Genomic DNA, 21,018 nt, shown 5'->3' with positions numbered 1-21,018 from the left:
GCATTGCAGTCCAGCAGCTATGAGTGCTGCTGAGCACGCTGTGCCCATACATGTCCTGGGACAAAGCCGTGCTGGGGAAACTCAGCAAGTCAGGACACAAAGCTGCTTTGTGCCCTGCGCTTTGTCTTAAAGGCACAATGTCTCTTTCTGGGTGGCCAGAAAAAGTGGGGCTGCAGGTCTTGTGCCTTTGGATATCCACACACTCCATGGGGACCCACCTAGCAGCAATGAGAGGGTACTAAAGGGGTCCCTTATGTTTTGGGATGGGGCCCATCCTGGGGGGAAGGTTTGCCCAACCATGGAAACCCCAGTCCTCAAGCAGGTCTGGCCTCCCCAGCAAGTCAGGCTGGTTTCAAGGAGCTGCAGGGCCAGGCGGGCCCCAATCCCCCTGCCTGGCCCCATAGTGGCTCACCAAGGTCCACCCGGACTACTGCCATCCCAAAGTGGGAACGGCAGTGCTGGGGTGAGGAGTGAAGGACAGCTGTGCTCCAGCTGTGATCAGGGGCTGGGCTGGTGGTGGGAGGGGCTGGGACCATTGCCTAGGGCCTGCTACTCTGTGCTGGGGAGGCCATGAGAAGATTGAGGCTGACCCATAGATATAAAACAGTGCTATCCCCTAAGCCCACAGTGCTGGGAGGGGGCAAAGACCAGAAATCCCTGCTTCCTCCACTCCTTGCTGTTAGCTGTGATGAGGTTGCTCAGGTCTCAGCCTAGTCGCAATGAGCAAGGGGAGGAGAGGGGAGGAGGGTCCTGCCAGAGCCCCAAGCCCCCAGCCCACACACAGCAGGGCAAGGACACCCCATCATCCCCCACCCCACATACCTCTATGAGGCACAGTTTGAGGTGCCGTGGATGCAGGGCACCCTCTGGTGGAACTTATTTACAGCTCACTGCTGCCCATCCCGTGTTCTCCTGCATGAACCCCCCTATGCATGTGCACAGGCCTGGGTGGGCACTTGTGCATACACACCCCCTGCCCTTGCACACGTATTTTGCACACCTGCTCACCCATGCAAGGATGGGGATCACATCCTGCACGGCGCTGTGCAGGGCTTTGGCTACCAGCCCAGCTCCAACAACCGGAGATGGAAAAAGCTAAATTTACAGGCAGCTGGAATAGGGGGAACACAATCGAACGCGCACACAGGCAGACAGGCTCACAACTTTTATTTAAAAGTTCCTCTTTGAGATAATTTGCAGGGCTGTGAGCTGAGGCCTGGCACTAAGATATGGAGAGGATTAAAAAACCCTGCGGTCAAGAAGTGTGGGCTGCATCAGCTGCCTTCGGGTGCTCACCCCCAGCAAACGCTTCAGGACTGGCAAAAATGAAAACAGCAAAACAGCCTGGGCCGACACCCAGAGCTGCTCAGTGTTAATTGATGTGTGCTGCAATCTGCCCTCAGCCCCAGAACATCCCAACATAGGCACGGCTGCGGCTGCAGAACTCTTTGCTCAATTGTAGGAAGGAGGAGGTACAGCTGCTGCCCCATTGCTGTTTCCCAGTGGCCATCCCAGTGTGTGTGACTCTACCTATGGGGCTGTAGCTCTCCTTGCTCCACGGCTCCCCCAAACAACCCCAAAACCCAGCAGGACCTCATAGATCCCACAAGACAGGTGGGATCCTTGCTTGTCCTGTGTCCTGTGATGAGGTGGGAAAAGAATACTCACTTCGGTGCAATGGGGACCATAGCAGAGCCCCATAGCCTGGCCATCCCCATGCAGAGGTCCCAGTGTCCGAGTGTGCTGCGGCTCTGCTGCTTCTCCCTTCCTCTACCTGTTTATTTTTATCCCTGGCACAGGATGGGGATGGTGGAAGCTGTGCCAGAGCTGCAGCTGCCGGCGGGTTTGGGAGCGAGGGCTGGAAGCTGGGCACCACTCGGTCTGCTTTAGGGCAGCGCTCAGGATCTGCTTTGGGGAAGTGAGAGGAGTCCCCATGGCATGGGGTTGGGGACAGCAGCGCCACCCAGCAGGGTTTAATCCCGGAGTCCTGGGATGGGGGGAAGCAGAGGCAGCATCATCCGCAGGGGGCAATCCCAGAATGGGGCTGGGCCGGGGGGTGTCGGGCACTGGTTTTGGGGCAGGGATGGGGCGCGGGGACGGAGCTGGAGGTAGGGGCGGGGGCAGCCGGCACCGCCGTGACTCAGCCGGGGGTGGCAGCCGGGAGGTGTTTGTGTTTAGTTTCTAACGTTACCGTTTCCACAGCACCGGGAAGCGGCTCCGAATCCCGGGGGCCGTGGGGAGCCGGACCGGGGCAGCGGGGCGGGGCGGGGCGGGGAGGCTCACAGCGCTGCTCTCGCCGCAACAGCTAAAAATACGTCTGGCTATTGTCGCCGGTAACAAAGCGCCCGGCGTATTTTTAGCGTTATCTCCGCCGTCCTCCGGGGAGCGCTCCGCCCGCAGAGCCGCCCCTGTGCCTCAGTTTCCCTCGTTGCGCACCGTCCTCCAACCCGTCCCACCGCCGCCATCCCGCCCCGCACGCGGTCCGCTCTGCTCCAGCCCTGGCAGAGAACGGATGCAGTGAGTTGGACGGGTGTCACCGGGTCTCTAAAAGTGACAACATAGGGTGAGGAGTGCCGCGTCCCATTGCTGTCCTCTTTTCGTAGCTTTCATCCCTAAGGCCCAGCACCAGGAGGCAGCAGCACGGCCTCGCTCCGTGGGATCTGGCATCGTTCCTTAGGCTGCAGTGAGTTGGCGCGGTCTCAGCGCAGCAGGGAGGGCCGTGCCAGCCCGCGCAGGCTCTGCCAGCCTCAGCCCCAGCCCCGAAATGCCAGGATAACACTGGATTTGTACAGATTTCCCTGCTGGAATGGAAGGGAGGGAGGGAGGAAGTTTTAACTCTCCTTTTCCCTGCCAGTGTTGTTCAGCTCGGCAGCACAGAAGGGATGGGAGTGGGTCACCCACAGCACGGATGGGGCTGTGCCCCACTGCCACCCCTCCCCAAAAAGTCACCTATTCACCATTGCTCCAGTAGGAAACTTGGACTGTCCTCTGCTCCTCACGTTCCCCCTGCGTCCTCCAGACAGTCTCAGCAAGTCCCTTATGGCACACTTGGTTTCGGGGGGAATGTGCTCCCCCATCCCCTGCCCCGTGCCCCCTCATCACCCGTCCCTGCTCTCAGCTCAGAGCTGTAAGCCCGGAGCACAGCAACCCCCCCAGCACTGATGACTGCGAGGGGCTATTGCAAAAGGTAGGGAAATAAGGGGTGAAACACACCCCGGAGGGACTGGGACACCCAGTTTCCCCATGGGATCGGATCTGAGGGTGTGCCGGGGGGGCCACCTGTACCCCGGGAGGGGACAGCAAGGAACATCCTGCGGGGGGCAGGAATTTAAGGGCGGGCAGAAAGAGATCCGATAAAGCCCGACCTGCGCACAGATGTGCGGGAGTGGTGGGGGTGGAGGGGCTATCGGAGACGGTTCCCGTGGGAGAAAGGATGTGGGGGGGCAGATTTTGCAGAGGAGGGGAGGAGCGGCGGCGCCGGCTCCGGCGGTCCCGACACTGGGCGGCCCCGGCACGGCGGCGGTGGCGGCGGCTCCGGTACCGCTGTGACTTCGGAGCAATGCAGCGAAGGAGGAGGCAGCGGGAGCAGGAAGGCAAGCGGCAGTGGGAGTGCAGCCCCTTCCCAACCTCGGCACCCCCAACCCGCGCTACCGCCACGCAACCGGAGGGGTTTGCTGGTGGGGGAATAAATTCCCAAAGGTTTTTTTTTTTCGGGGGGGGGGGGGGAGGCTGGGGAGGAGGGTATGAGGGAGTATGCAATCCCCTGGTGGGATGGGGCCGGATTTAGGGTTTGCGAAGAACAAAAGATTGAGGATGTGGAGGCAGTGGAAAAATACTGGCAGGGCGGTTGTAGGGCTGGGGGGAACCGTGCCCGGAGCATCGCGCTGCGCTGAGGGCTCTGCAGGGCGTAGGGGAGCAGCCGTCCCTGTAGGAGGGAGCGAGGGGACTGAGCCCCCCCCAGCCGTTGTACGCAGCTTTGGGAGTACAGCGGGAATACAGGATTTGGGATGCCTGGAGTGCGGCATGGGGTGGGAGTAGAAGAGCATAGGGTGGGAGTAGAAGAGCGTGTGAGTGCATGGGCATGAGGGTGCTGTGCAGGGACCGTGGGGTGGGTTTAGGAGTGCTTGTAATGGGAGTTTAGAAGGGTAGTGGAGGGGCATGGCGGGCAGATGAGCAGTGCTGGGGGCTGGTGTTGCTTTCTGCCTGTTCTGAGGGCAGAAGTGCACGGAACACTCATGGCTCTGCTTGCTGTGCTGTGAATGGGGATGTGGGGGCTCAGGGGGCTGGGCTGCAGGGGCTTGCAGGAGGGCATTCTATTCCCATACCATCTTCTGCATGACCATTCCTCGCCAAAGGAAACACTGACGGTGCTGCTCCACCAGCCAAAATCTGTGTGGCTGCCGTGCCCCCCAGCTGCCCTCCTGCTGGGACCAGGCAGGTGGGAGCCCTGTACTGAGGCCGATGCCAGACTACAGCTCCTGACGTGCCCCGTACCCAATGTACCACTGCCACAGAGACCCCAAGGCTTCACCTCAGCTGTCCTTCAGCCTGATTCCAGCAGGGCTGAGGACACAGGGACGCTTTGGCTTTGCCGTGAGGCTCCTTTCCAGCCCCAGCTCTGAACATACCAGCCAGGTGCCATCTCATCCCTGAGTCCCTCTCCCTTTTTTTTACCCAAAAATGGGAACTCTGCCACTCCCCACCCTGCTGCGAGTGGGTGGCATCTGGGTGGGGACAATGGAGATCAGGGTGCAGGATAAAGCCGAGCCTATTTTTATCCCACAAAGTAATTACCAGAGCCTTCCAGTCCTTAATCTGCTGAGAGCACCCTGGCACGATTGGGTCCCTCCCTGAGCCTGGCAACAGTGCTCCTGTCACACGTCTCCTGCGTCAGAGCCCTGTAAACTCCCACCCGTGCCATCTCCAGGAACGGGAACAGGGATCTCATTTGGGGCTGGGAGTGGGGTCTCACCTCACACCCCTGAGTGTCCCAGTCCCCTGCACCAAGACTGGGGCTCTAGCTGCGTGAAAACACTAAATTCAGAATATTTTCTCTATAGCCACCCCCAAAAATTTCTACCTGCAGTGCACAGCTTCAACCAGGGTCGCAAGTCCCTCTCCACTGAGCAGGGGCGGCTCTGGCTGCCGGTGCCAAGTCCCCACTGGCTCCATTCCCAGCCTCTCCCCATCCCGTCACCCTGCTCTGGCTCGCTGAAGAACCTGTTCCATAGCTGTTGCCACGAGTGGAAATTATGGGCTGTATTTGGAGCAGTGCTTTTCACCCATTGCAGAGGGACTGCTTCACCCGCATATCTGCAGCCAGCTCCAGGGAGGGATGTTTGGGACCCTGTGGGACCCTTTGGGGACCTCACGTCACCATTGTTGGATACCTGGCAGCATCCCTCGCTCCATCCATCCCGACACACAGCAGCAAGCACAAAGTAAAGTTATCAGTATGCCACGCTAAACCACTGCTGTCACGAGGCAGGAGCTGCTGTGAAACTTGAGGGTGACCCCAGCAATGTCCCTGTCCCTGCCTGGCGGGACGCAGTGGGCTGGGAAGTGTCTGCCGGCACTGATGGCCATAAAAGGTCCTGAAACAGAGAACTCAGGAAGGATCATTTGGGATGTGGGAATGGGGCCTGGAGCTGGATGGGGCGGTGGCACACAGCGTCTCTTCCCTGCTGCCCATTTGGGATCTGCATCACCTCCCACACACGGCTCAGGGGAACAATGCCACCCATTCACTGGGGCACCTGGGTGGTGGGAGTGAGGTCGGAGTTCCCCCCGACCCCACAGCCTCACCCCACAGACAATAGCTGCCCTTTGTTGGGGTTTTCTGTGTCCCCTCCCTGCCACCCAGCCGGTGACATTTACCACCTCCATGTTTGCAAGGGGACTCAAAGGTCATAAGATGTGCTGCGGAATCGCAAAGCACAGCAGGCGCCTCTGTGCTCTCCCATCCGTTTGAGGTCCACTGGTGGGGAACGAAGGATGAAGAAAGATGAAATGGGGACCTTTTCCAGTCTGGTGACATTTGACCTTTTTGAGATGAATCCACTGCTACCCCGGGGATACCTCACTGTGAGTGCAACACCACGGAACGCCAGCCCCTATGGGATATGCCATGACTTCTATCCCTCCAGAAAAGTCCCTGCTTCAAAATCCTGCTCCCTCCCAGACCCACAGGGCAGTTCCCCTACGAAATGGGCTCACAGCCCCGTTCCTCCTGGCCACCTCCATGGGGTCCTTGGAAACACAACCCATAATAAACAGGCAGCCTGAGAGCTTAGAGATAAATGAATGCTTTAGGGGAATTTGTAGGGTGTGTGGCGCCATGAGAATGAGCACAGCCGTGCTTGGAGGTGGGTGCCTGCAGCACGCCGGGGCGGTTGATCTGGAGCCAGAGTTCTGGAGTGGAGTGCAGATGCTGCTCTGCTCTCTGGCTTCACTGGAGGCTTGGGGTCATCCAGGGAAGGTGACACGGGGCACAGAGCCTGCGGGGTGCGAGGGCACAGGGTGCACTTTGAAATGAGATGCACATTACGTAGGATGCTGAGCACATTACGTGGGATGTAGGGCGCACTCTACGTGGGATAGAGTGCTCGTCTTAGGGACGATGAAGAGTGCAGCCCATCTCCCCCCCCCTTCCCCAGTGCTGCGCCCGTTTTCCCACCCACCCCCTGCAGTTGGCTGACGCGGGCTGACGTCCCTGTATTATGCTGATTTATGCAAGTTATCCCTTCCTCGCCATACGGGGAGGCTCCGGTGCTGGGGGGGGTGGTCCCGGGACCCCGCCCGGGGCTGCCGTTGCCTCCCCGCCCTCCCCCCACCCCCCGCGGGTTTCCATGAGAACAGGACCGGGATGATGTCAGCGGTTGCTACGCGACAGCGTGAGGTCACTGTCGCCATGGCGACGGGATGGGGGGGCCGCCGGGGGCGGGGGGGGCAATACGGGGCCTCCCGCAGGGACGGGGCAGAGGACTGAGGGAGGAGGGATGGCCACGGGGAGGGGACGACGACAGGACGGCGGGAGTGTTCCGAGAGGAACTGCAGGAGCTTCTCATTAAAACAGGAGAATAAAAAAAGAAAGAAAGAAAGAGAGAGAGAAAGAAAGAAAAACAAATAAACAACAACAACAACAACAAAAACAGCTTTTTTTTTTTTTTTTTTTTTTTTTTTTGGCACGGTGTAAGTTATTATTTTTAGAAGTGCTAACGGCCAGGCTGTCCACTTTGGGACATCCTTTGGGCCCTGCGGGCCGGGCTGCGTGGGAAGGGGAACGTGGGGGGTCTGAGGGTGCTCGGCCCCATTCCTCATCAATGGGACATCGGCTTCTCCGTGCCTTCCATTCACTTCCTTCCTGTGGGCAAACCCCAGCCCCTGGTGGATGTGGTGGTACCCAAAGTAACTTAGCGAGAGATGAGCAGGGCTGGGGATGGAGGAGCCGGGGCTTGCTCAGGGCTTAGGGCTGCCCAGGTCTCAGCATCCTCCAGGGAAACCGTGCCAAACCTGAGCCCCCCTATCACATAGATGAGGTCCCCCGAAGTGACACTGTACCCCACAGAGGTGTTTTTGGGTCGGAGCTCAGCCTCTGGGGTATTCCTTAAGGGACCTTTGAGAACAGTGTTCCTTCCACCCCCGTGGAGGGAAGGGACGAGGGCAGCCCCCAGTCATAGGGTGCTTCCAGGAGGGCTGTGGGACAAGGGCGGCAGATGGAGGCGGGCAGCCGGAAACCCTACGCGCTGTGACGGGATCTTGGCTCTCTCCTCGCTGAGCAGCTGCTGAGCCGATGGAGCTGCGGGTCTGCTGGGAGAGGGAGGGATGGGGAACGCGGGTGATTCCCTAATGCGGGGCAGCTGGGGGGAGAGGGGAGAGCTCTGCTGCCAAAAGTGCTGGGCTGGGAGGTGTGTCTCAGGGGGAGGGGGATGAGCTGCGTGCATCACGGCTGTGTCAGAACCCCTGAACTGCTGCGGAGACCACAAGGAAGTCCCCAACCTCGAGGCCAGCATTCATCCCACCAGACCTCATGCATCTCCCCTCCTGCACCCGTGGGATGGAGAAGCCATCGGTTCAGCTTGTGGTTAGTGGACCATTTGGAGCAGTGCTTGTGTCCCCTTCCCGCCGCCTCGCGTCCCCAAGCTCTGCCCGCTGCACTCGTGTCCCCTCAGCCGCTTCGGAGCCCGCCGGAGCTCCACGCGTGTCCACCAGAGGGAGCCAACGAGCCACGAATCGGCTCGGCCGCCGACCACGGGCACCGGGCCAGGAGGAGCGTGGAGCTGCCACCCCCCGTACGGCTGTCCCATCGGAACCCCACCTCCAGCTGCCCCATATCCAGGGAGAAACCCCATGAGGCTGCTCCAAATGTGCCTGAGCAGCCCCGGTTCGCATCTCTGGTTATAGGTGTTCTCCAAGTCCAAATTGCTGCCTGGCATTACAACCGAGCCCAGGGAAGCAGCTCCTCTCCCAGCACCTTTAGGGGCTGCAATTAGCATCAGTTTATGCAGACACAGAGCAGAACGGGAGGGTTGGGAAGGATGCTCCTGGTGCTCTCCCAGCATCTCTCATGTGCTCACAGGTTCCCAGGCTCTGTGAGTGGGGTGGGAATAGCCACCAGATGGGAGCAGGGGGAAAAGCAGAGGAGAAACCTCACCGGTGACGCTGCACTGTGCCACAGGAAAATCCCCCCCATTTGCTGAAGATTTGCTCAGTTATTTACAGCCTGCACTTGTGGCAGCCACATGGGGTGGGATTTGCATCAGTCCTGTGCGAACTGGAAGCTTTATTTTGGCTGAACACAAGTGGGTGGCATCGGGCTGCCGCTCAGGCCTGCTGCCATCAGCCTGGCACAGCCAGGAAGGAAATCCCATCCAAGTACATGGATGTACACATGTCCTCAGCACTCTCCTCTGGAGCTGTTGGCAAGCAAAAGAGCTCAGCCTGGCCCCATCCCAGCACCATCTGTGGGGGAGATCCAGGACTGTAGGAATGGGTAATAGGGCAGGGTGTGGTTGCTGTCCCCATGCTAGAAGAGGAGGTGGCAGGATGACCAGCTGAATGTGTTTCCTTTGCAGCCAACAGATGCAAGCTGTGCTCTAAGCATCTCCTCCAGCCCATGGGAACTTCATTCCCTCATCTACCAGAAGCCACAGCACTACCGTTCTTGCTGCTGCAGTTTCAGACTGGCAGTGATGCTGTGTACCCAGCCATCACTCTCTTGCATGGAGTAACTTGATGAGGCTGCTGAGATCTGATTTGACCATGAGATGTAGGATTTGGCTTTCCCTGTGCTACAGGTGGGATGCTCCATTGATTACTCTGCATCCTGAGTGTGGAAATCGGGCTAAGAGCTTCTAATCTCTATCCACTTGGACAGAATTACCATCCCTAATCTTTCATCCCTTGGGTGTCCCCAAGGCTCAGCTAACACCTGGAGCTGCCTGGGGTCTGCGGTGCCCCAGAGTGGATTCCGTGTGGACATACTAACATGCATGGGTTCATTGAGCCTGTTAGCATCCCCTAACATAGAATCATTAAGTTTGGAACAGACCTTGAAAATCATCAAGTCCAACCATCAGCCCACCCCACCATGCCCACTGACCACCTCCCTCAGTGCCACATCCACACGGTTCATGAACACTTCCAGGGCTCATGACTTCATCACCTCCCTGGGCAGCCTGTGCCAGTGCCCCACTGCTCTTTCTGAGCAGATGCAGGGCCGGGCTTTGTGGGACCCCATCTCCACCATCTCCACATCCCTGTCCCTCAGCCTGGCCATGTGCCGGAGCAGGGTGCACACGGAGATGCTCTGCAGAGGGTTCCAGGGGCACACACAGATCCCACTGTTCACTCCTCTCCCTCTGGCTTCTGTCCCTACTTGCTGCCGTGCTGTGCTTCATGGTGATGTTGTTGCTCTTTATGGCTGGTGGGGCTGATCTTGAGTGAGTCATTATGTGGCAAATGGGATCCAATCACAGTGACATTATTTCCTCGCCCGGTGTTCTTTGCAAATGAGATTTTGCAGAACTCAGAGCATTTTTTTTTTTTTCCCTTCCAGCCAAAGGCCTTTTCCCAGCCCCATTTAAAAGCTCACAAATTGGGTGTGGGATAGAATGAATATTTACCACGGGGCTCACAGGGCAGTGAGCTCATAAACACGCTGGCAATCAATCCTGGTGGAGCAACCGCACCTGGAGTGCGCCGGTGCATGCAGAGCTGCAGTGAGTGAGGGATGGGGAGAGGCCATCCCTGCTCCCCAGTTCTCATTTCTCTGCTTTGGTGACTCACTCGGGAGAAGGTTTGGAAAGGAATAAATAGAGCCCATAAAGTGTCTTGCTGATGCTTGGGAGGATGCCCTGGGTCTGTGCTCTGTTTCAGTGATCCAGAGGAGGTTGTGCTGGAGCTGAGTGATCCCCAAAATGCTGTGGGTTGGGCAGCACATTCTTGGCTGACGGGATGCTCGCTGGGATCAGAACCAGGACATCTTTGCCAAGAGCAGATCTAGGGCAGGAGATGGGGTTCCATCCCGGTGCTCTCTGGTGTCATGGGCTTTCTCCCTGGGAGGCCCTTTCCTGCCCATAGCTGAGAGCATCCCCAGGTCTTGATGGAGCCCTGTAAAAGCCCTGCACTCCTGCCAGGTGCAAAGGCACTTGTCTGTGCCGGCCCTGATTAGCAGAATGATGGTTGCCATGGAGCCTCAATTCCTGCTCTGCACCCCAGCAGACCCAGGGGGAGGCACACGTGGAGTAGATGCCAATTGCACTCTTCCCAGAAAGCTGATTGCTTCTATCCTAGCAAACATCTAAATGGGCCTTTCATTCATTTCCTTTCTCCTTTCAGCCCGGTTTGGGGGGAAAAAAAGAAATGTCCCCCCTAGGATCTCACAGATGGGCTGGGAGGGGGCTCACGGGGAGACCTGGGGCAGAGCTTGCTGGGTACCAACCTGCATCCCGTAGGATCCCACACCACTTCAGAGCTCACAGTGTCCCCTGGCGGTCACGAGGACAACGCAGGACGGATGCTCCTTAATAACTTTATCAATGACATCGACAGTGTGAAGCCAGCAAGGAGTGAGCCAGGCAGGGTTAATGCAATAAACTGCCTGATGAGGGGAATCGGATGAAGGGCCGTGCCCCTTACCCAGCTCCTCCTCTTCATGGAGCAGTAATGGCAAAGGAGTTGCCATCTTCTGATGATTTCATTTATCAGAAAATTGAAAAGTGGAATGGATTGCTCTGAAGTGCTGTTGGGCCCACGGGGAATTGTAGCAAGAAACAGATGTTGAGGGATAAAAATGGGAAGCAGCGTGCAGTTGTTGGGAGGCATGAAGCCTTCCCGAGAGCCATGGTGGTGGAGAGGTTTTCAGGAGCTCTCCCTCCTTGAGGCAGCCTCTGTGCCACATGGACCCATCCCAACCTCGGGTGTGGATGGGAAGAACGCAGCCTGGGCATCAGTCAGGAGCAGGGAGAGAAAGCTGTGCCTCCACCACGCCAGCACTGCCCAGGTGCAGGTGCTGAATGCAATGAGTCGTGCTGGGGCTCAGCCTGGGTGCAAGAGGTGGCACAGGGCAGGAGGCATAAGGTCTGTCCTGGTAACTCTGTCCTGCCTGCTCTTTCCCACCTCCTTCTCCAAGATCCCTGCCTCGCCTGCTCAAACCCAGCTCTGCTGGATTCTCAGCTCCATCCTCTCCATCTTGTGCACAGCCAGGATGGAAATGAGATGGGATGGACTGAGGAAGGTCCCCAAGATGATAACACTTTTCAAGGTCCCACCTCGAGTGCTGGGTCCCTGGATCCCTACCAACCCCTTGATATCCTCAAGGGGACAAAGGGATGATGCTGGCAGTGGGTGCATGTCTCTAGCTGTGCAGCCCAAATGCCATGGAGCCGCAGCAGAGCAGAGACACTCAAACCCAAGCTTCTGTGGTGGGGGGACAAGGGGAGACCCCTTGGTCCCTGGAAAATCCTGGCAGCCTTCAGCCCTGCCTGCCAACTGGAGGCAGCAATGCATTGTGGAACTGGAGGCAGGAGCAGGGGTTGTGGGGGCTGCTGGAGCCACCCCCAGAGATGACAACCACATGTTCCAATGGAGCCACTGGGGCAAGATTTGGGCTTAGAGGTAAGGCTAGGTGCTCAGCTGCTCCTCCAGCTAGAAGTTGGGCTGAAACTGATAGAAGAGAAGAGAAGAGAAGAGAAGAGAAGAGAAGAGAAGAGAAGAGAAGAGAAGAGAAGAGAAGAGAAGAGAAGAGAAGAGAAGAGAAGAGAAGAGAAGAGAAGAGAAGAGAAGAGAAGAGAAGAGAAGAAAAGAAAAGAAAAGAAAAGAAAAGAAAAGAAAAGAAAAGAAAAGAAAAGAAAAGAAAAGAAAAGAAAAGAAAAGAAAAGAAAAGAAAAGAAAAGAAAAGAAAAGAAAAGAAAAGAAAAGAAAAGAAAAGAAAACGGAGGCACATGTTTTTGGAGAGAGAGGGGCTGCGGGGGGAGAGGGGCAGCTTGTCACGGTGCACTGGGACATGTGAGCGCAGGGGGTGTGGGGGGGTGTGCGTGTGCACGTGTGCACATGCCTGCAGAGCGGGGTTGTTACCCTGCAGCCGGTGGGGGCTGATCAGTGCAGAGGACAGGCAGACTGACAGACAGACAGACGGACAAACAGACAGGCTCACAGATAGACAGACAGATGGACGGTCAGGCAGCGGGAGGGATCCGAGCGCGGTTGCACGGCGAGAGGTGATGCCGCGATCGCAGCGGCGATGGGCTCAGGCTCGGGCAGCCGGCGACGGGGAGGACCCAGGGGTTGCACATCTGGGAGCCCGGAGACCTCGAGCAGCCGCCGGCTCCTTCTGCGCCCTCCCTGCAGAATTCCGTCCAACTCCGGCCCCCGCGCCCGCTAGTGTCGGCAGAGCAGCGCTGATCGATGCCTCCTTCGCTACGCAAATGGCAAATCAGCGCGTTGTGAAGGCTGCTGGTGGGGATGGAGACGGCCGTGCTGCCCTCCCCCGGGACTCTCTCGAGTCAATGGAGTTTATGACTTTAACGTATTTCCTCTCCCCTCCTGAAGAGCATCTCCTCCGCTGTGCCACTTTGCCGGCGAGGTTCCAGCCCCCGGTCTGGGATCTGGGTTTGGGGACGGGAGGAAGCCCCCCGGGAGCCCCTCGCTGACGGAGGAGAGCAGCGGAGAGGTGCAGCGGGCTGCCGAGAGCGGAGCTCCAAGTGGAAAGCAGGATTCCTTTCTCCTGCCTCTTAAGGCAGCGACGTCTCCATCCCCTCCTTTGCTCCCTCCCCGTCCAACCCCGTCTGATATAGGGGTACTGGGACCTTATCCTGCATCCGGAGCTTCCCAGCGAGACGTAAGTCCTTCCTGGAGAGGAAGATTAATTTTCCCCTCGGCTATTTTACCTCTCAGCCCCTCTGCATGGGGAGCTGGGGCAATGCATGGCGCAGTCTGGGGTTGGCTTTGGGGCTGTGTCCTGTGGGATAAGAGGAGAGGGGACAGTCCTGCCACAGTGTCCCCACAGGTGGGATGAAGGGGCCACTGTGGGTCAGGGAGCTGCCAGGGATGTTAGTAGATGGAAAACGGGGTAAGGGGAGCATGGGGTTCCTATAGGGGGAGCTTTGGAAAACTATGGGTGCTTTCCCAAAGGAAAAGCTTTGGCTGGGGCAGGATGGGGGTGCTGAGCTGTGGTGATTGGCAGTCTTGTAACCCTGATGGGAAGAGAGGATTGGGCTCAGAGCAGCAGAGGGTTTGGGAGAACACCCGGTGAACTGCCACGTCTCCCGCAGCCATGAATCCTTACATCAACTGCTTCAGCACTGAGCTCCCCCTGTCCCAGCAAGACTTCCCCATGGAGCCCCCCAGCCCCGACCTCTGCAACAGGACTCACTCTGACGCTTTATTCGACCCCAAAGACGCCAACCTGACGGAGGAGCAGCTGCGACATAAATACTTAGGGCCTCGGAGATCCAACTTCTTCATCCCTGTCTGCGTGATCTACCTGCTGATCTTTGCTGTGGGGGCAGTGGGCAACACACTCACCTGCATCGTCATCCTCCGGCACCGCTTCATGAGGACACCCACGAATTACTACCTGTTCAGTCTGGCTGTGTCTGACCTGCTGGTGCTGCTGCTGGGAATGCCGCTGGAGCTGTATGACATGTGGAGCAATTACCCCTTCCTGCTGGGGGCTGGGGGCTGTTACTTCAAGACGTTGCTCTTTGAGGCCGTCTGCTTCGCTTCCATCCTCAACGTCACCGCCCTGAGCGTGGAACGCTACATTGCCGTGGTGCACCCACTCAAAGCTAAGTATGTGGTGACCAGGAACCACGCCAAGAGGGTCATCATCACCATCTGGGTGGTGTCAGTCATCTGCTCCATCCCCAACACCAGCATCCATGGGCTGCAACCTCTCTATGTGCCTGGCCGGGGCCGCGTGCCTGATTCGGAGATCTGTACCCTGGTGAAGCCACGCTTGACCTACAATCTCATCATCCAGATCACCACCATCGTCTTCTTCTTCCTGCCCATGGGGACCATTAGCATCCTCTACCTGCTTATCGGCCTGCAGCTCAAGAAAGAGAAGATGCTGGAGGCCCTGGGGGCCAAGTCCAGTGGTGACAATGACTATCACAGAGTCCAGGGACAGAAGAAGGTGAAGAGGAGGCAGGTCACGAAGATGCTGTGTGAGTCTGAGACTGGGGACAGGCAAAGCCAACTGGGGTGTTGGAAGGGTGCTGGGAGGAAAGTGGGGTCTCAGTAATCCTTGGTGTCACGGGTTTTCTCTAGATATACGCCTAACACTTGGTCGTCCTGGAGGAAGGTTGTGGGGGCAAAGGCAGAGCTGGTGGCTGTGGTCCAGCAGTGGGGTCTGTTTGTGGTGGCTCACCCAGGAGAGCCCTGGGTAAGAAAAGGAAAGGGACAAGGCTGGGGCAGTGGATCTTTCCCTCCCCTAGACCAGATTATTGTGCCCTACAACCTTGGGGTTGTGGTTGACTCCAATCCTACTCCATCCCATGGCCATGAGGCTCTGACCTGAGGCTTGACCAAAGCATCCTCTGTCCCACTACTCTCCCTTCCCTGTCCCTTCCCCCAGCAGCCCCTGACTGCCTCCCCAGCATTGGGGCACCAAGTATGGAGGCAAAAAAGGGCATTGGGATGTTGAGCACCATACCCCACTAACAACAGCCCCTGACTCTGCAGTCGTGCTGGTGGTGGTGTTTGGGATCTGCTGGGCCCCCTTCCACACCGATCGTCTCGTCTGGAGCTTCATCTCCACCTGGACTGGCCCCATGCTCCACATGTTCCAGTACGTCCACATCATTTCAGGCATCTTCTTCTACCTGAGCTCGGCCGCCAACCCCATCCTCTACAACCTGATGTCCACCCGCTTCCGTGAGATGTTCAAGGAGGTGATGTGTCACCCCGGCCAGCACCCGCCGGGCTCATGCAAGCACTCACCCAGCGTCACCCATGCCACCACCCGTAGCACTGAGTGTGAGCCCATGCCCAGTGCCAATGGGCTGCCCCTCTCTGATGCTGAGGAGTACGAGATGGAGGAAATGAAGGAGATGGAGGAGATGGAGGAGATGGAGGAGATGGAGGATGGCCAGGCTGTCACGCATGCCACATCCCTCTGCTGAATAGCAAGAGGACATGGAGGAACCAAAACAGCTTCCCCGCCATCAGCATTGGCATCACCATCACCACAGCATCCATCTGCAGGATGGAGGGAAGCGATGGGGCCGTGCATCACCGTGCTGTTCCAGCAGGAGCAGGGCTGCTTCTCCAGGTGTGCTGCCAGGCTGCTTCTCTTGGCTGCTCCAGGGACGTGAAGACCATCCCTTGCCTCACTATGACCAGGTTGCATTGCATCCTCTGCGCTCATCACTGGGGCCAGACAAAGCCAGGACATCATGGTGTCACAAGGCCCCCCTCATCCCCACCCTGCATGAGCTGTTCCTCGCCCAAGAATCACAAATCAGAGCCATTCTTCCTCAATTTGTGCCCTAATTGCATTCCCTGGGACTCAGACCTGTCCCCAGTACCCCGCTATCCTCCCACGTGCTGACAACAGTAATAGGCACCGTCCCTTCATCCCCCTCCTGCATATCCACACATCTTTGTGCAATAAATTTGCCGGGGAAGGTGATGATGGCAGCTCCTGCCCCTAAAGGCACCCTAAAACGTGCCACCATGCTTTGATGGCTCTCGAGGGTCTTTGCTCACTTGAGGCAGGGAAGGTGCAAGAGGGACGCACGATGCATGGGGCCGCCCCTGGAATGGAGATGATCAATCTGTCCCCATACACGCTGCTGGGAAAATGTCACAAAATGCCACAGCAGGTGGGCAGGCAGGCTGGCTCCCCCCGGCTGGAGGGGCTGATCGATTTGCTGTCTGGGATCAATGCTGCTGCCATCCTGGTGCGCACAGGATCTTCCCATGGGATGGAATATCAGCACTCCAAACTGCCTGCCCATGGCTACCAGAGCAGGTAACCCCAGTTTTCCCCCAGCCAGGACGTGTGCTCACAAAACTCCCTCCTGTGTCCCGCTGACCCAGCCCCAGCTCACAGCCCCTGTCCCATTAGCAAAGTGTTTCCCTTTGGGATCCTGTTGTGCAGATGAATGTGGGACTGCATTAACCTCTGCCCTTCAGGATCCTCTCAGCTGCTCTCCAGATCACGTCAACATGGCAAAGTGCATCGATCTCCATTTTCTCCCCCCTCTATCTCCTATCGTTCCCAGTCCCAGGCAGCCACGGGTGGAGGTGACGGATGCCTCCTTGATGGCTGTTATTGCCCCATTATGCCTCATAAGGTCACTTCCCCAGATGGAAACCTCTGGGGAATGGCTTTTTAATTGGCAGTCGATAGCATTCTATTGCGCAGCAACAGCAAGCGGAGTTTCAGGTCCGTCATGCCCCAGCTTGGGGCAGCAGGGAAGTCAGGGGACTAAACACCTTGGCCAAGGGACAGCAGAAGGTGACCTCCCCTGGGGTTATGTCCCCAGGTGTCCCCTGGCACAGCCATGCTCCACGTGTCTCCACCGCCTCTTCTTGGCTGCTCAGTTTGCTCTTTGAGATGCAGGAGGGGAAGCTGGTGGTGATGGTCCAGCAGTGTGTATCAGGTGCTGATGCTGGGGCTGTTCAGAGATTTGTTTATGATCACCCCAAAGAGAGTCTGAGGGCAAACCTCGCTCCTCCAGCCACTGTTTTGGGACAGCACATGGGGACAACCCTGTGGCTCCATGTCACCATCCCTGCTGCAGGCTTGGTCAAGTGCTTGTATGTGTTGCACAGATATGTGGCTGGTGGTAAGGTGCTTCTGCAGGATGAATCAGAGGGATTACCCCTGCTGGGGGCTATGCACAGAGGTGATGGCTGGGACAAGCCATGGATGAGTGATGGGGTCAGGGTTTGGGGCTGTGTAGGCACCCCCACATCTCCCAGCCATGCCATCAGCCATGGCATGATCAGATGTCGCCTGTGGCAGGATGGACACTGTGCTAGGAGGTCTCCAAAACAACGCCTGCAATGGGTTTGCTCTGAACTGGGGGACATTTCTCTCTGTCTCCACAGTTCGGAGCACGTGCCTGGCTCAAGCTCTGCACCGCCACCTTCTCTCCAAATGGTTCATTTCCCAAGAGCTGCTTCTCAAAAGTTGTCATCTGTCCTCTGAGATTTACAGCAGTGGCTTCCCAGCAGCTGATCCCATTGGAACCCGCTGTGGCCAAACCCCACGTGCTCACACCGCAGCACAGCAAATCCCCCTGGCCGTGCAGCACCCCTTGATGGTGCCTCCAATTCAAAGATTTATCACCTTCGCTTGGGGATTAAAAAGAAATCCATCTGTGAGGCTGCCCCAGCCTTGTAAGGCTTTTTGTGCCGGGGTTGTTTGCAACGGCCATGGCTTTTTTTCTTTCCTTGACAGAGCCAAAACTCAGTTTTACAGCAGTTTTCCCAGACGGTTGGAGCTGTGATGGATGGCACTGGGAATGCCAGCAGATTCTTCACCACCCCTCCCCAAAAGCAGAGGGGGGGGGGTGGTTTTTGCTTGCTTCACATGACTGTGGGTGGGGGAAAGCTCACATGGACAGTGTTTGCAAAGCCCTTGTGGCTGGATCTGGGACTAGGGCTGTGCAAATGGAGCATCAGTGTCAGAGATATGCTCGGATCCCATTCCTCCCAGCAGGGCCGTGGGAAGCACAGAGGGACCTCAGATCCCTTCCCAGCCCTGCAGCTGTCTGCAGGGACAATTGGCCACCAGCAGCCAAGCATCACTTGCACCTGTTCCTGCTGCAACATGGTAAGGATGATGGAACTGATGTCCCAGCAGCACCTGCTTTGGTTTATGGGGATAGTTTGGTTAAGAAAGGAAAGTGATGCACAATTAGCATGGATGAGAGATGGCATGGTAGCATGTGGGGCAGCCATCTGGGGCCAAGGGGAGTGTTGTCTTCAAGGTGGAGTGGTGATGGTCACCTGGGTGGGGACAAGAGACATGGGTGCTTTGGTCCTCTGTGTATTTCCTGCCTTCCCCTTGGCCTGTGAATGGTAAAGTAGCTCTGTGACGGGCGCGTTGTACCCTCTAAGGCCACATGGTCTTGCCCATGGACCCCTCCAAAAAAGTCCATCACAGTCGCTGACGTTGTTCAAGAGCTCAGGAAGGCCCAGGCAGGATGGAGCACCTTGCACTGTGAAAAGGAAGGCTGTGATGTTCAGACTAGAAAAAGATAAAACTCATCTAATTTTCTATACATTTTGGACAGCCAAGGCACCAAAGCCAAGCAAGAACCCAAGAGCTGGCCCTACTGCCAAGCAGTTATAGCAGCTTTAATTACAGGGCTTCATTTCTCCTTGTGTTTGCTGCGGCAGCCAGGGAAGTTTCATCTTCTCCTGTTGGGACAATTGAATGCGACACATTGGAGAAAGCTGTCAGAGACACAGAGCAGATTTCTCTCATTATCATTCCTTTGCTGCCTGACAGCTGCCAGCACAGCCAGAAAAAGCAAAGGGAGAAATGCAAACCCCTTCTCCTGCTCCCCCACTGTCTCAGCTCTGTCCCCATGCACAATGACCCCACCAGCACTAGGCCACACTTAATTTCTCTTGCAGTTTCCCTTCTAGTGTTCAGGTTTCCACTGGTTCCTCCTTATGGAGCACCTGTGAGTGCTTTCAGGATGGTCTGCTCCCACATGCCATCCTCCTGCAGCTCGTTCGTTCCTTCAGTACATCCTTCAGAGGGTTATGGCTGAAGCACAAAGCTGCACTAACACCACACCACCCACCTCCTGTAACCTCACTGCAGTTTGCTTTTTCACCACTTTTCTGAGGATGAAGCTCATTTCATTCTCAGAAAGGATTTTCTAAGGGAAATGGCATCCTGAGCTCCCCATCCCAGGACGCAGACCACAAAATGTAACTTCCCAAAGCTGAACGTAGCAATAAAATCTGCTAGGATGTCACTTCTTCCACTCAGGATAACTGCTTTTCCAAGGCATGGTGCACCCAGGGAGCCCATTCTCCTGGGTGAGGCAGAAAGTGACAACTGAATATAAATTATATTAACAGGCCTTTTATTGGACAGATGCTCCACGATAAGTAAGGGACAGAGAAAGTAATGAAGGCAAACGGTGCAGTGCCGTGGGGAGACAAATCAAATAAGGGTCTGACAGCACGGTCTGCACTTGTTTGCTCGGAGGGAATGGCTCTCAGCTCAGTGAAAATCATTGTCTCTGCATGTCTGATCCCAAATTTGTGTCCCAGTCTGGTTCACTTTTCTCCAGCCATGGGTTTTGAGAGTTTATTCATGAGATGACTATGGGGACATCCCCTGGGGAACACCAGCCAATGCTGGGCTCACAGGGCCAGGTGCCACCAGACCATTTCCAGGCACTGTACTGCTTTCTGCCACACTGGTTCCTGGCTGTGCACTTTCTCAAAGAGCAATCCTTTGCTTTTCGGGGTCCCTCCTCCTCCACCTAAACAGCATTTTTGCCACAAAAGGAGCTGCTAAGCCTGGTTCGGCCACATTACTCCACGCTGATGCTGCAGATGGCTGCAGCCCTGCCTTGGCCCTGAGGCTCCCTCTGAGCTGTGCTGCAGAGCTAACACGGGGCTTTGGTGCACCCTGGGCACTCAGGGATGGCTCCTGCAGCATGTGGAGGTTGGGAGTCTGAGTGATCGTATTCCACAAGTGCGTGTGACAGACGCAGTGATGCTAGCAGTGTCCCCCTGCCCTACCTCCATTCCTCCCTATGGTGTCAGTCTGTCTGCAGGCTGGCAAGAGATTCCCGGGTCCCCCTGAGCATCCAGGGGTATCTCCTCACACCACAAACGACTTCATTCATTCACAGTCCCCACCTCTTTTCTTTAGGTTTTCTCCCCCAGGTGAGGGGCTTTTCTCCAGCAGCCCAGGAAGGGCAGAGGGAATACGGGGGTGAGCCTGGAGCCCTGGGGACAGAGCTGGACTCCAGTAATACCACACCGGGGGTGCAGTGCCAGAGGCTGCCCAGGACCATTTACACCCAATATTGCATGCACTGAAATAAAACCCCATAGGAATATTATCTCCCAATGAACAAATTCAGTGTCATCCATCGTGCGGACGCAGTTTATTTTTCTCCAAGGATAGGAGCACAGTTGGGGTCCTTCAAGGCAAGCATCACGCCAGCAGCTGCTCACTCTCCTGCTTCAGGACTCACACTAGTGCTGCCGCAGCGCCGCAGAAGAGGGGTCGGTGCCGGAGCAGGGGTTAATATCGGGGCTGAGGGGCACGGGCAGAGCAAGACAGATTCCGACCCCATAATTTTGGAACCCCTGACCCCAACGCCATAATTTAGGAGCTCCCGAATAAAACAGCAACCCCGGCCTCCACCCCCATCCCCTTTCTAGTACCTGACCAGCCTGGAAGCCAGCTCCCAGCTCCGTCAAGACTGCTGAGCCCTCCCGGTGCCCCCTACGCCCCCCCCGCTGCCCCCTGCCCGGCCCCACCACGTGGCCAGCTGCCCGCCACGTGCTCTCCCGCGGTCCCGG

The 21,018-nt window shown here is 57.0% G+C and overlaps 1 protein-coding gene and 1 long non-coding RNA gene across 4 annotated transcripts; both read left to right on the top strand.

Moving 5' to 3' along the window:
* The first annotated feature begins 2,353 nt into the window (after positions 1 to 2,353).
* On the top strand, positions 2,354 to 6,300 carry LOC128082634 (uncharacterized). Of its 2 annotated transcripts, none has more exons than XR_008207752.1 (2): positions 2,354 to 3,187; positions 5,292 to 6,300. It is a non-coding gene; the product is annotated as an uncharacterized LOC128082634 (long non-coding RNA). The 2 variants fall into 2 exon arrangements; XR_008207753.1 differs by having other exon boundaries at positions 2,354 to 3,677.
* A 6,496-nt stretch (positions 6,301 to 12,796) lies between these two features.
* On the top strand, positions 12,797 to 16,157 carry NMUR1 (neuromedin U receptor 1). Of its 2 annotated transcripts, XM_052686927.1 has the most exons (3): positions 12,797 to 13,339; positions 13,773 to 14,669; positions 15,187 to 16,157. In XM_052686927.1, exons 2-3 carry the CDS (start codon positions 13,775 to 13,777, stop codon positions 15,624 to 15,626), a joined length of 1,335 nt encoding a protein of 444 aa, XP_052542887.1. In that variant the 5' UTR covers positions 12,797 to 13,339; positions 13,773 to 13,774; the 3' UTR covers positions 15,627 to 16,157. The 2 variants fall into 2 exon arrangements, with proteins under 2 accessions (XP_052542887.1, XP_052542888.1); XM_052686928.1 differs by lacking the exon at positions 12,797 to 13,339 and having other exon boundaries at positions 13,711 to 14,669.
* The last annotated feature ends 4,861 nt before the right edge of the window (positions 16,158 to 21,018 follow it).

Source organism: Tympanuchus pallidicinctus, unplaced genomic scaffold (assembly GCF_026119805.1).
Source record: "Tympanuchus pallidicinctus isolate F22 unplaced genomic scaffold, pur_lepc_1.0 scaffold22, whole genome shotgun sequence".
Lineage (NCBI taxonomy): Eukaryota > Metazoa > Chordata > Aves > Galliformes > Phasianidae > Tympanuchus > Tympanuchus pallidicinctus.
Note: the sequence above shows the minus strand (reverse complement) of the source record. Positions and strands in the feature narration are given on the sequence as shown.

What these genes read in the sequence shown, in the direction of transcription:
- NMUR1 (XM_052686927.1), top strand. Translation starts at nt 13,775, where the DNA reads ATGAATCCTTACATCAACTGCTTCAGCACTGAGCTCCCCCTGTCCCAG. An exon ending in GCAGGTCACGAAGATGCTGT is followed by an intron (nt 14,670 to 15,186) that starts GTGAGTCTGAGA and finishes CTGACTCTGCAG; the next exon opens with TCGTGCTGGTGGTGGTGTTT.